General features: G+C 43.8%; 1 protein-coding gene across 1 annotated transcript in view; it reads right to left on the reverse strand.

Moving 5' to 3' along the window:
- CTTNBP2 (cortactin binding protein 2) overlaps positions 1-11872 on the reverse strand; it is a 145707-nt gene extending 133835 nt beyond the window's left edge. The window contains 1 exon segment of the mRNA XM_045578665.1: positions 11672-11872. Coding sequence (XP_045434621.1) covers positions 11672-11752 — 81 coding nt within the window. The 5' untranslated portion in view covers positions 11753-11872.
- Between the last annotated feature and the right edge of the window lie 615 nt (positions 11873-12487).

Consider the following 12487-nt stretch of genomic DNA (forward strand, 5'->3'; position numbering starts at 1 on the left):
GGTTTAGGGAAGGGGGTCATGGAGGGGAGAGATTAACAGGTGAACGTATATGCATATACGCATAGCCCAGGGACAGACTACAGTGTAGTGAGGGTTTGGTAGGGGCAGGTTTGGGGAGGTAGGGGTTAATGGCAAAAAAAATCACAAAACAAAACGAAGAATACAAAGGGACATCTATAATACTTTCAACAATAAAGATAAATTTTTTTTAAATAATTTTTTAATTCCATTTAAATTCCATGTTATTTTGTATTGTGACTTGTATACTTTAATATGGTGGCTTGGATGATATGTGAGTAGCATTTCCATAATAAAAATGTAAACCAGAAATAAAACACTTATAAATTATTCAAGATATTGCCAAGATTCTTATTCAGGAAAACTTGCCCTGGTTCCATTATCATCAACATCACAGCATGTGAACTGCAACCAACACTTCTGTTATTTAATATACCAATAAAAAGGGAAGCTCACTAAAATAAAAAACACTGTTTCAAGGGTAATGCTAAATAGAGATGTTTATTTTTTAAAATCTGACTCTCATCACAATATACTAAGTAATGTGCTATTTTTACTAAAAAGCTACTACTTCCTGCAATAAAAATATTACAATATTTTTAAATTGTCATTCTCCAATGCTTAATGTTTCTATCCCCTATTCTGCCAAAACACATTAAAAGCAAAAATCCCAGTAAAAAATGCTATTATTTCATAAAGAGTGGCATTTATATGATTGGACACCCATATGGTACAAAAGTACTTGGATATGCAAAAGGTAATTAGGCTTTCTTGGTTTATGAGCAAAATAATTATTCTAAATTTTATAATGGTTTTAAACCACCTTATTGAGGTATGAATGGCATACAAAATGCTTTATAACTTGATGAGTTTGGAGATAAGTATGCAACCATGAAACAAACCATCACCATAATCTATGCCATAAACAAATTCATCACTGAAAGTTTCTTTCCATCCTCTTTTTTTGGTAAATTTTAAAAAATTTACTTGATAACCTAATTTGCTAAAGCAAGATACAAGACAATATAGATCCAAATGCCACACTGATAAAAAAAAAAATTAGGATCTGCACCAGGGCACCCTGAAAACATGATACCCCTCCCTCTTAAAAAAAGAAGTCACAGCTAACATATTCAGAGACGAAGCTTTCTTATAACGGCACTTGCTTGTCCTAGTTAACAAAGGATATTACAGATGTCACATTTTAGTGATGGCAAGGCACTAAAAAAAACATTTCAACTCTGCAGGCAACTCCTCTGCCTATTATGTTTGATTTTTGCCAGCAAAGGTGCTTTATAATACAGAATTTTATAAATCTGGCACAGGAAGCTTAAACTAATAGAGAGTCTAGTCATCACATAGAGAGAAATCCTTCTTTGGGATATAAACAAATTACCCCAAACTCTTAACGTTCAACACGGATGTTTTCAACAGCTCCATTACTTCCGGTGAGTGTGGGAGGGCATTCTTCTCTAGTTTCTCACAGATGCAAAAAGAGAGAAAAGACAAAACAGAACCAGCCTGAATTGTCATCTTAAATTGTCAGAACTGAACAGAGACCAATGCCAAGTTTCCTCCATGACCATACTCCAACCTAAATTTAAAAAAAAAAGCTAGGTTTATGTATGTAATTCGACAGTCACAGCCAACTTGAGCCTGAAGACCCTTATACATATTCCTTAAGAATTAATGGACTATATTGGCTTGCAGTATAACTGGATATCTGATATTGTGATTCCTCCAACTTTGTTCTTCTCTCTCAAGATTGCTGAAGCTATTCTGGATTTTTTTTTGTTCTATATAAATTTTTGGAGTGTTTGTTCTAGATCTGTGTGTTACAGAAGATCAGAGAAAAACCAACCAACACTTAGAGAGATGGAGTTCCACTTTATTATTATTACACCAGTGAGCTCAGAGGGAAAAAAAAAAAAAAAAAAAAAAAAAAAAAAAAAAGTCTTTCAAATTCTGAGCAAAAACATGGAGGAAGCATTCCCTATTTATATCTTTCCGTCCCCTTTGTCTCCCAAATAAGGGTTTTTCCAGACCTTACATCAGATGACTAGCCTACAAGGTCATACAGTCAAGTTTATCTTCCCTATTATTCAAGCAGCTAGAAAGCAAAGTTAATTTACAGAATAAGGGGCCATCTAAAAATAATAGAGTTGACTCACAGAATAAGGGATAATCTAATAGCAGAGAATTTCAAAGAGTAGTTTTTACAAAAATAGGGGTTAGCCTTCTGAGGTGAAATATATGCCATTGGTATTTTAATAGGGATTGCACTGAATCTACAGATTGCTTTGGGTAGTATGGACATTTTAATGATGTTGATTCTACTAATCCATGAACATGGTATATTCTTCCACCTGTTTATATCTTCCTCTATCTCTTTTTTAAACATCCCACAGTTTTCAGAGTACAGATCTTTTACCTCCTTGGTTAAGTTTATTCCTAAGTATCTTAATTTTGTTGTTGCTATTGTTGCAATGGTAAATGGGATTTGGCAAAATAACAGGCATATAGATCAATGAAACAGAACAGAAAACCCAGAAATTGGCCCAAGCCACTAGCCTCAATTAATATTTGACAAAGGAAGCAAGAACATACATTGGAGCAAAGTCTCTTCAATAAATGGTGTCAGGAAAAATGGACAGGTACATGCAAAACAATGAAACTAGACCACCAACTTATACCATACACAAGAATAAACTTAATATGGATAAAAGACTTAAACATAAAACATGAACCATAAAAGTCCTAGAAGAAACCATAGCCAACAATACCTCAGACATCTCCCATAGTGATATGTTTACTGATACATCTCCTAGGACCGTGATCAGCAAACTCTGGCTTGCGAGCCATATGTGGCTCTTTGTCCCCTTGAGTGTGGCTCTTCCACAAAATACCACAGCCTGGGCGAGTCTATTTTGAAGTAGCATTAGATGAAGTTTAAAAAATTGGACTCTCAAAAGAAATATTTGTGTACATATTTTCACAGATAATAATTTAATAAAAATAAAATTAAATTAAATTAAAATAAAAGAAAAAAATGTCAATCGCTGTACTGTTGATATTTGGCTGTGTTGACTAATGAGTATGCCAGCCAATATCCTAGGACAATGGAAACTAAGGAGAAAATAAACAAATAGGACTACATGAAAATAAAAAGCTTCTGCATGGCAAAGGAAACCGCCATCAAAATAACAAGAGATCCCCACTACATGGGAGAACATATTTGACAGTGAAACATCTGATAAGGGATTAATCTCCAAAATATACAGGAGCTCATACAATTTAACTAAAGGAAGACAAACAATCCAATTAAAAAATGGGCAAAGAACTTTTCCAAAGTGGACATACAGAAAGCCAAAAGGCATATGAAAAAATGCTTGAAGTCACTGATTATCTGAGAAATGCAAATCAAAATTACAATGAGGTATCACCTCATACCTGTCAGAATGGCTATCATCAACAAATCAACCAATGACAAGTATTGATGAGGTTGCAGAGAAACGGGAACCCTATTATAATACACTGCTAGTGGGAATGTAGACTGGTGCGGCCACTATGGAAAACAGTATGGAGTGTCCTAAAAAAATTAAATATGGAACTCCCATTTGACCCAGTGATCCCACTTCTAGGAATACATTCTAAGAAACCTGAAACACTCATCAGAAAGAATATATGCACCCCTATGTTCATAACAATAGCTAAAATTTGGAAACAGCCCAAGTGCCCATCTGTAGATGAGTGGATGAAAAAACTGTGGTAAATTTACACAATGGAATACTACATGGCAATAAAAAAGAAAGAAATCTTACCATTTGTAACGCCATGGATAAGACCTAGAGAATAGTATGCTGAGCTAGATAAGCCAGTCAGAGAAAGAGAAGTATTAAATGATCTCATTCATATGTGGAATCTAATGAACCAAATAAACTGATGATGAAAAACAGATCCAGAGTCATAAAAGCATGAACAGACTCAGAGGGAAGACAGGGGAAGGTGGGTGGGAAGAGATCAACCAATGAAGTTGTATGTGTGTATACATAACCCAGTGACACAGACAATGGGGTGGTGAGGGCCTGGGGCTGCGGGGAGGATGCGAATGGGCTGGAAGAGGTTAATGGGGGGTGGGGGTGGGGGGAAAGGAGGACCTATGTAATAGTTTCAACACCAAAAATTAAAAAAAAAAAAAAAAAAGGATTAATGGAGTTAGCACATTGATGTTTGTCAAAAAGCTTTAGAAAATATTATGAGCTACAGCGGCAGAAGTGGTCCTCAGGTCTTTGCCCAAACCTATCAGTTATGATGAAACACTAGTGACCAAACACAGAGCCAGACATGTCCGCTGGCTCTTTCCAGAAACACCAGGAACATCTCCTCCAATTTCAAATCTGGAGAGCGGTATCTACGTCCCATCAATGAAATGCCCCATGGGAGGGAGGGCGGTGGGCCTGGGAAGCAGATGGCTGCTCTGCGGATGTGAGGTGTGAGCAGTAAAATGAAAATGTACTGAGTGAGCTCTCGAATCTCTTCCAGCCTCTGTGTGTCCCGACTTCATATCCCAGCAGGGTAGCTGCATTCATTACTGGACTGAGGACATTTAGGTCATTCCCTCAAGCCTTTGAGAAATGTTTGAGGAAAATTATGTTTTACTTTTTTGTTCAGAAATGCATTTCCTTCCCAGTGTAACAGTGCATTCTAATAACTAACAATGTATTTAGAACTTTTGGTGTACCCAGGATTTATGCTTTGGGGGATGAATAAGAAACGTTCTAAAGGAGGGGAAAGCAAGCAAACTTAACCTGAGATTTGAAAACTGCAGCATAAACATTAAAAAATTAAATCCAACTTTTTAGGTACAGAGAAAATGTACAATATTAATAAAATCTGAATATAGACAATTATGAAGATTTTAATGAAGAAAAAGTACCTGTGTGCACACTCTAAAACTATTTCAAATCTCTGAAGCTACGTTTTAGTTGGTTATTTTTCCTGATTTTTCTCTACATGGAGGAACATGTGTCCCTAACTTGGTTTGCATATTCCTGATTTCATTCCTCCTAAAACAACTTTCTCCTCTGATTCATTTTCAGGACGTAGCTCCAATCCCACTTTCCTATGTCTTCCCACACTCCAGAAAGCTCTCAGCTCAGACTCAGAGTCTGTTCCATTACTTCACTGGGCAGTTAATCATGTCCTGCATTGTGTGTTTCCTCATTATACTAAACTGATCCCTGGTAACTCTCCACTTTCTCTCCTCTTCTAGATGTGTCAGGACAAGAGCATTACATCTTTAAATGATTTTACTTAACATGTATGCCTCCCCTTTTGGTATAAAATGCCTACTATTTACAAAGCATGTGAGTGATAGAGGCAACTAAATAACTTATAATTCAATCATTTCCTTTCATTGCTTCAAAAACCATTCAGGATATTATAAACAGGACAACGTGATGTGTGCCTCTAAAAAGCAACATACTGAAAACTCCGTGATCACAGACTTCAAATCTGCACGGGGTCTTTCGAGCAAGAGAATAACTCAGTATCCTGGAAGAAGATGAAACTGACAAATAAATATAATACCAGGAAGGAAACCTGGTAATGGATGTAACTAATTTTAAGTACTACAAGAAAACTGGAGCGAAACACAGGAAACTGGCTCAGTCAGGGACGGCAGACTCCATTCTTAAGGACAACGACCACTCTTTTCCTCCTTTCAGATCTCCACTGTCTCTTTGGACTGAAAGGACCAGAGTTGAGAAAAAAACAAACAAACAAAAAAAACACACACAAATGTTTACTTCCCTCCTAACTCAGCCTCTCAGTGTTGCCTCAGTCCTATATGCACCGTGGATCATCTCCATGTGCGCGCTGGCATCCTGATCCAGCAGCAGTCCCTTAAGAAGCTTAGAATGCCCCGAAGAAGATCATCTAGGATTATGAGCGGGTGGCAAACGTCAGCATGCCGACTTTCAAATAACGAGGCTGAGACATGGATGGCTAAAGTATAGCCTTACAGTTACAAAGCCCTTCTGAATCATCTTGTCTTGGAAATCATCTTGTTGCCTTTTCAATGAAATACAAAAAGGTCAAAACCAAATCACTTACAAAAAAACATCCACTCCACAGAGCAAAGTCACTTTGACAAGTAATAACCTTGTAATCATCCTCAACCTATTGGGTTATTTTACTAAGAATGTATTCCAAGACAACATTTCCCCCCTTAAAAATCAGGATTTCTCCAGGGATGCCATCATATTATGCATGGCACTAATACCAGGATCTCATTTCTGTATAAGTTATTTACAACGAATTAAGACAAAAATTTAAAAATCCTTGGCTATCGATGTCACCATCACCATCATTATCTTGTAACCAGTCTCCATTTCCTTATGTAATTGTCAAAGACAAAAGACAAGTTTCCTTTTCCAGGTTATATAAGTCTTACAAAGGAGTTCCAATAGAGAATACAATTAAGAACATTCAAATGAAGTCTTCTAAAGTGATACTCAGATGAGCTCAGTGCTTAGAAGGCAAAGGATGCAGAGGTGAAGGGAGAGACACTGCCCATCCTTCCAGGCACATTCAAAGTGGAATTCTAGTTCCATGTTGCTGGGCATTGGATGATGATTCCAACGCCTTACCAACTCCTTCTTCCTGCCCGTTTTTTGTTTTTTCATTTCATTACCTCTTCCTGTTTCCAAACTTCCCTGTATTTCTTGACATGCTGAAAATGTTTGGGCCTTGACTCTATTACAAGAAGAATTCAGGATGGCAGGACTGCATCCCATCACCTTTCCAGCCTCAATCAGTATTTTTCTTTTTAAACATCTGACACTTAAAAAAAAATAATAATAAAAAAAAATAAAAAATAAAAAATAAAAAATAAAAATAAATAAATATATATATATATATATATATATATATATATATATATATATTATTGATTTTTACAGAGAGGAAGAGAGGGGGAGAGTTAGAAACACTGATGAGAAACATCAATCAGCTGCCTCCTGCACACCCCCTAGTGGGGATGTGCCCCAAACCAAGGTACATGCCTTTGACCGGAATCAAGCCTGGGACCCTTGAGTCCGCAGGCTGACACTCTATCCACTGAGCCAAAGCAGTTAGGGCTCAGTTGGTATTTTGAAAAGAAAAAAATATATAAATGAAAAACTAATTGTGTTGGATATTAAAATAAATATTTTTAAAGTTTGTAAAGTATCTAAAATGTTATTGACAAAAGCAGCTCAGAAAAGATCGATATATTGATACAAATGAAAATAAAAAAAGAATCAGGTTCATCCTTCCGAAACAAGAAAAGATCTGCAATATCTACAATGTCAATTATTACAAATCACAGGCAAATCGTTTCATTGCAATCTGGAAACACACACATTTTCCACTTAGCCAATCAACGCTAATTATTATGACACAGCTCCTTGGTGAGCGTACATTTTCTTCATTCAGTAAATACACCTACCATGTTCCTGACTGTGTTAAGCAACCTCCGCTTTCTTCTGAAAACAAAACCCACACAGGTCTTGTGTGGAAGAAGGAAGAAGCTGTCCCCTCCCGGCCACAGGCGGCTCTCCCTATGATAAACAGCAGCTATCTGTCAATGGCTAAGGACTCGGTCTGGGAAACATTTTTCTCACCTCGCAACATCACCTGAAACGCGAGAGAATAGAACCAACTGGCAATCTAGGTTAGGCGTGAATTCAAGCACCCAGAGGATACATTAACAGCTTTTCTCTAAACAAAATTGCACCTGTGAGAGATATAATAATAGCGATGATACCACCACCAACAGTAAAGTCTAAACAACAGGTGCAAACAGATATGTACAACCAATTATCTAAGAAGAAGAAGAAAAAAAGAAGAGTAAAAAGCATCACATTGAAAGCAATTACAGTCTAAGCTCGGGGGAGTGTTTCAGTCTCCTTCCTCCGCTTCTATGCTCTTTTTCTAAAGCGCATAGCTGATACTGAAATTAATTACACGATCATCTCTGAAAACCCCTCCTTTCAAGGAATCCTTAAAAAAGTAAATAAAATCCCAACCCTGCAGTCTCCCTATCCAAGGCCCAGCTCAAATGCTATCCCCATGTGGGATGTTTCCCCGATTCTCCCACTAGGAAGCCTCTCCGTCATTCTTCCTCCAGCCTCCTAATGAAAATTGCCTGCACCTCTCCTGACACCATCATTTCTGACTGGACTCCTTGGCACGTGTCCGTTTCTATCGCTGGAATGTCACTTCACAGACAGCAAACATGTTAACTCGGGATGCCTCCATCTCAGTAACCGTTCAGTGATATGGGTTAAATCTAGATTATTTTCTACTTGAAAATTATGCTGTGCAACTTTCCATGTTCGAAAGCTGCCATGTTACTTCCATTGAATTTGTTTAAAGAAAGCTTTGGCAAGGCTGAGGAGATTCTTCTCACTGCGTTTGCATTCAACACTATGTCTAAAAACAAAACAACAAAAAATGTAAAGGTGCTGGCGGTGTATCTGTTCAGCATCACTGTGGTACATTAAAAAAAAAAAAAATTCCTGAAGCCGTTTTCTTGTCACAATCACCATGACAATAACATTTGTATCTACTTTTTGCACAGTAGCTGCTCCAGGAAAGCCCACGATGGCAGGACTGCTGGTCAGCTTCCTAAACATGGCTCTGAAAGGATCGCCCTTTTCATTGCACTCTTAAATTCTCTGGTGATAATAAAAAGCAAAAGGATTTCTGTTTTCCATACTGCCTGACCCAAGAGGAGCTATTTTCGGAGTAGAAAGAGCAATATAGCCTATAAAAGTCATCACATTTGGCAAAGGCACTGAAAATAACCCAGGTCTCTAGGCAGGGCTCACAGCAAAAAGAAAACCACCACTATTATTATGATCCTACTGAATAATGTAGCTGCTACCCAGCTTAAAGCTCGGGATGCTTTCAGGATTTAAACAGCTAAGAATAAGGATCACACACTAAATTTAAAACACTCCACTGAAAATCATATTCTGCTGAAAACTTGTCTCTAAGCAACAATCTAAATGGTCAAAACTTAGTGAAAACACTTCCTTTCAAAAATAGCCTACTGCCTCCGAGTCTCCATTGGCTCATTACTGTCAAATGCACGTATAAAAGCCCATTGTACGGAAACTGAAATACATTTGAAGTGAAATAAATCTCTTAAATGCAAAAAAAAAAAAAAAAAAAAAGGCAAGCCCTCAGTTGCCACAAACCCAAAATGCATTAAAATGTCTTTGATTTCTAATCATTAGATAAGGCTAGGTTTTCTTTAAAAAATCAGTCTATTGAACAAGTGACTGACATGGGGAGATCATACCCTGTTAAGTGGAAAATAGCATAGACATAGAAGATATCATCAAAATTTTACAATAAAGTCAAAAGTTATTTTTAAAAAACAAAAGACTATTAGATTAAGAACCCTTAATGCGCCTCCTCAGAACCCTAAAGAATTCTATTGAAACATCAGAGGACTTTACTTCCACGTATTTCCCATGGCTATTCCAACTAAACCAGCGTGAAACGGTCAGGTCCCCCCTATCCACCCACAGACTGAAAATCAGACTCCGGGACATCAGAAAGAGAACACTGACCTTGTGAGCACACAAATCCTGGATTCTGTTTGCAATCTAACCAAAATAAAACTGCGGACCATAAGTCAGATGCTTTTATTTGGTTTAATTGTCAAGTGATTAAAATACCGAGAGTAGTAGAAAGAAGCCTGTTCTATGTGGACCAAACAGACAAATCCAACCTTCCTGAAAACCAAGAACACACACACACACACACACACACACACACACACACACACACCTCTTTCCCTCCCGCTCCTTCCCTTTCCCCATCTCCTGGGGATGCAGCTACTCAATCATTTCAGCTTCCCAGCGACCCAGAGCGGCTTGTACGGACAGCCAGCTTCCTCCGGGCGCTTCCCAGAGGGGACTCATTCACTGCATCACCTGGGGGCAGATTTCATCTGAAACCTGCAGCAAGCTCCTTTTCGTTTTTTCTTTTCTTTTTTTTTCCCAGGAGAAAAAAAATCAATTTTCCTTAAAGTTTCAAGTCAAAACTTGCCAGTCTCACCAATGGAAATCAGCAGCCCCCCCCCCTCCTCCTCCTCCTCCTCCTCCTCCTCCTCCTCCTCCTCCTTTCTTCCCTCTCTCCCTCCCTGGGCTTCACTGTTCCTTCCAGGATTGGCTCCTCTCAGTCCAAGGGGCTCCTCCAGACCTCCCCTCTCCGCTCCCTTCTCCCTTCTCCCCTCTCCTCTCTCCCCACCTCGCTCCCCTCTCTCCTCCCCTCTCCACTCCCCTTTCCCTTCTCCCCTCTCCACTCCCCTTTCCCTTCTCCCCTCTCCTCTCCCTTCTCTCCTCTCCCCTCTCCCCTCCCTTCTCCCCTCTCCCCTCCCTTCTCTTCTCCCCTCTCCCCTCCCTTCTCTTCTCCCCTCTCCCCTCTTCTCTTCTCCCCTCTCCCCTCTCCCCTCCCTTCTCTTCTCCCCTCTCCCCTCTCCCCTCCCTTCTCTTCTCCCCTCTCCCCTCTCCCCTGTCTCCTCCCTTCCCTTCTCCTCTCCCCTCTCCTCTCCCTTCCCCTCTCCCTCCCCGCTCCCCTCTCCCTCCTCTCCCCTCTCCTCTCCCCTCCAGAAAGCCTCACCTCCACACGGAGGGATAAGTTGGAGCAGCCCCGGCAGGACACGCTGGCCCTGCCCTCTGCTGCCTGGGGGCCGATCATGCTCCGGTCACCAGAGGGGAAAAACAAAACAAAAAAAAAAAACAAAAAACGAGGGAGGCCACGCTCCCCTCGCTCCATCCCCGGCACCCTCACGTGTGGTCCAGGTTCCTGGAGCCCGACGGGGGGGATTCAATGTGCGGAGCTCGCCGCCCGGCAGCGCCTCCCCAGCCCCGGGAAGGTCCTTTCCCCGGGGAACGGGGCCGCCGGGCAGGGCTGGAGCCGCCCGAGCCCGTGCGCGCGGGCGTCCGAGGGAGAGGGACCGGGAGCTCCTCTGGTCTCTGACCCCAAAGGAGACGGCGAGCCGGCCCCGGGGGTGGGTCCCCAGGGGTGGGCTCGCACCCCGGGGCGCGGGGGCTCCGCGGGAAGAACGGGGACCCTCCCCGCCCCCGCCGCCAGGGATGGGCGTGCGGACGGCGATGCCCCCGCGGGCGCCGGGCCCCCCGGGCCCCCCGCACCTGCCCCGCCTCGGCTCCCCGCTCCCCCGGGGCCGCGGGGAGACGCCGAACCCCGGGACGCGCGCCCCTGCCGCCCGAGGGGCGAGCGGAGAACAATGGGGCGGGGGGCGAGCTGGCGGGAGCCCACGCCCACCTCCGCCCCCGCGGCCCGGAGCCACCTCCGCCTCCGCGGCCGGCCGGTGGGCGCGGGGCGCAGGGGAAGCCCGGACCCGGGGCCGCGCGCCGCGCTCCGAGAGCACCGGGGGGACCCCCGCCCGGGCGGCCGCCTCGCCGCCGGGGACCCGCCACCGCCCTGGACACCCCACGGCGCGGCGCACCGGGCAAGGGGCGCCCGGGGACCCGGCGCACGCAGAGCCCGGGAGCGAGCCGGCTCCCCCGCCCGGCGCCCGGCGCCCGGCCCCCGGCCCCCGGCCCCGGCCCGCGCCGCCCGGGACCGCGGTTACCGTCGCCTCCGCCGCCGCCCCCGCCGCGTCCTCCGCGCCGCGGAAGAAGCCGGCCTCGCAGCTCGCGCCGTCCGTCGCCATCTTCCAGCTCCGGGGTCCCGGCGCGGGCTCCGCGCGGCGGCTCCAGGCTCAGCCTCTGCGCGGGCGGCGCTTCCCCGCCGCGTCCGGGCGCGGGCTCCGCCGCCGCCGCCGCCGCCGCCGCCGCCGCCGCGCGCGCCCCCCGCGCTCCCCGCCCCGCTCCCCGCCCGCGGCCCCGCCGCCTTAACCCGCTGCGCGCCGGAGCCCTGCGGCCGGGCTGGTCCCCGCTGATGCCAGTCCTGGGCGCGCCCGGCTCCGCAGGGAGGTGGGGAGTCACAGCCCCGCGGTGCGGGGAGGGGAGCCCAGACCCCACACCGGGCCGATGCAATGCCCGGCCTCCCGATCGGAATCCCCTGAGAAATAAGGAGAATCCTCCACTGCCCTCTCCCCCCGCGGGGAACCACCTAAGGCACAGTTCTTTTTCTTTTTTTTCTCTCTTTTTTTTTTTTTTTCCTTCTTGGTATAGCTATCTGGCCTTGTTTTATTGTACTGTTTCATCTTGTCCTCCAAAAACCATCCATTCCCAAGTCAGAATGTGTTCTGTTCACTGGATGTCATTCTGCACCTGCCCACTCTGCCCATACCTTTCCATACAATCTCCTTTTCAAGAAATTGAAGCTGGGACCCCTTTGACTCCAATCTGAGGTGTTTTATGAAGAGTAAATCCAGAAATGCTAAGTGCCATTGCTTATAAAAGCAGGGTCTTTACTTTTAAGACAATTTAAAAGGTTCTCTCTC

This window comes from Pipistrellus kuhlii, unplaced genomic scaffold (assembly GCF_014108245.1).
Source record: "Pipistrellus kuhlii isolate mPipKuh1 unplaced genomic scaffold, mPipKuh1.p scaffold_m20_p_10, whole genome shotgun sequence".
NCBI lineage: Eukaryota > Metazoa > Chordata > Mammalia > Chiroptera > Vespertilionidae > Pipistrellus > Pipistrellus kuhlii.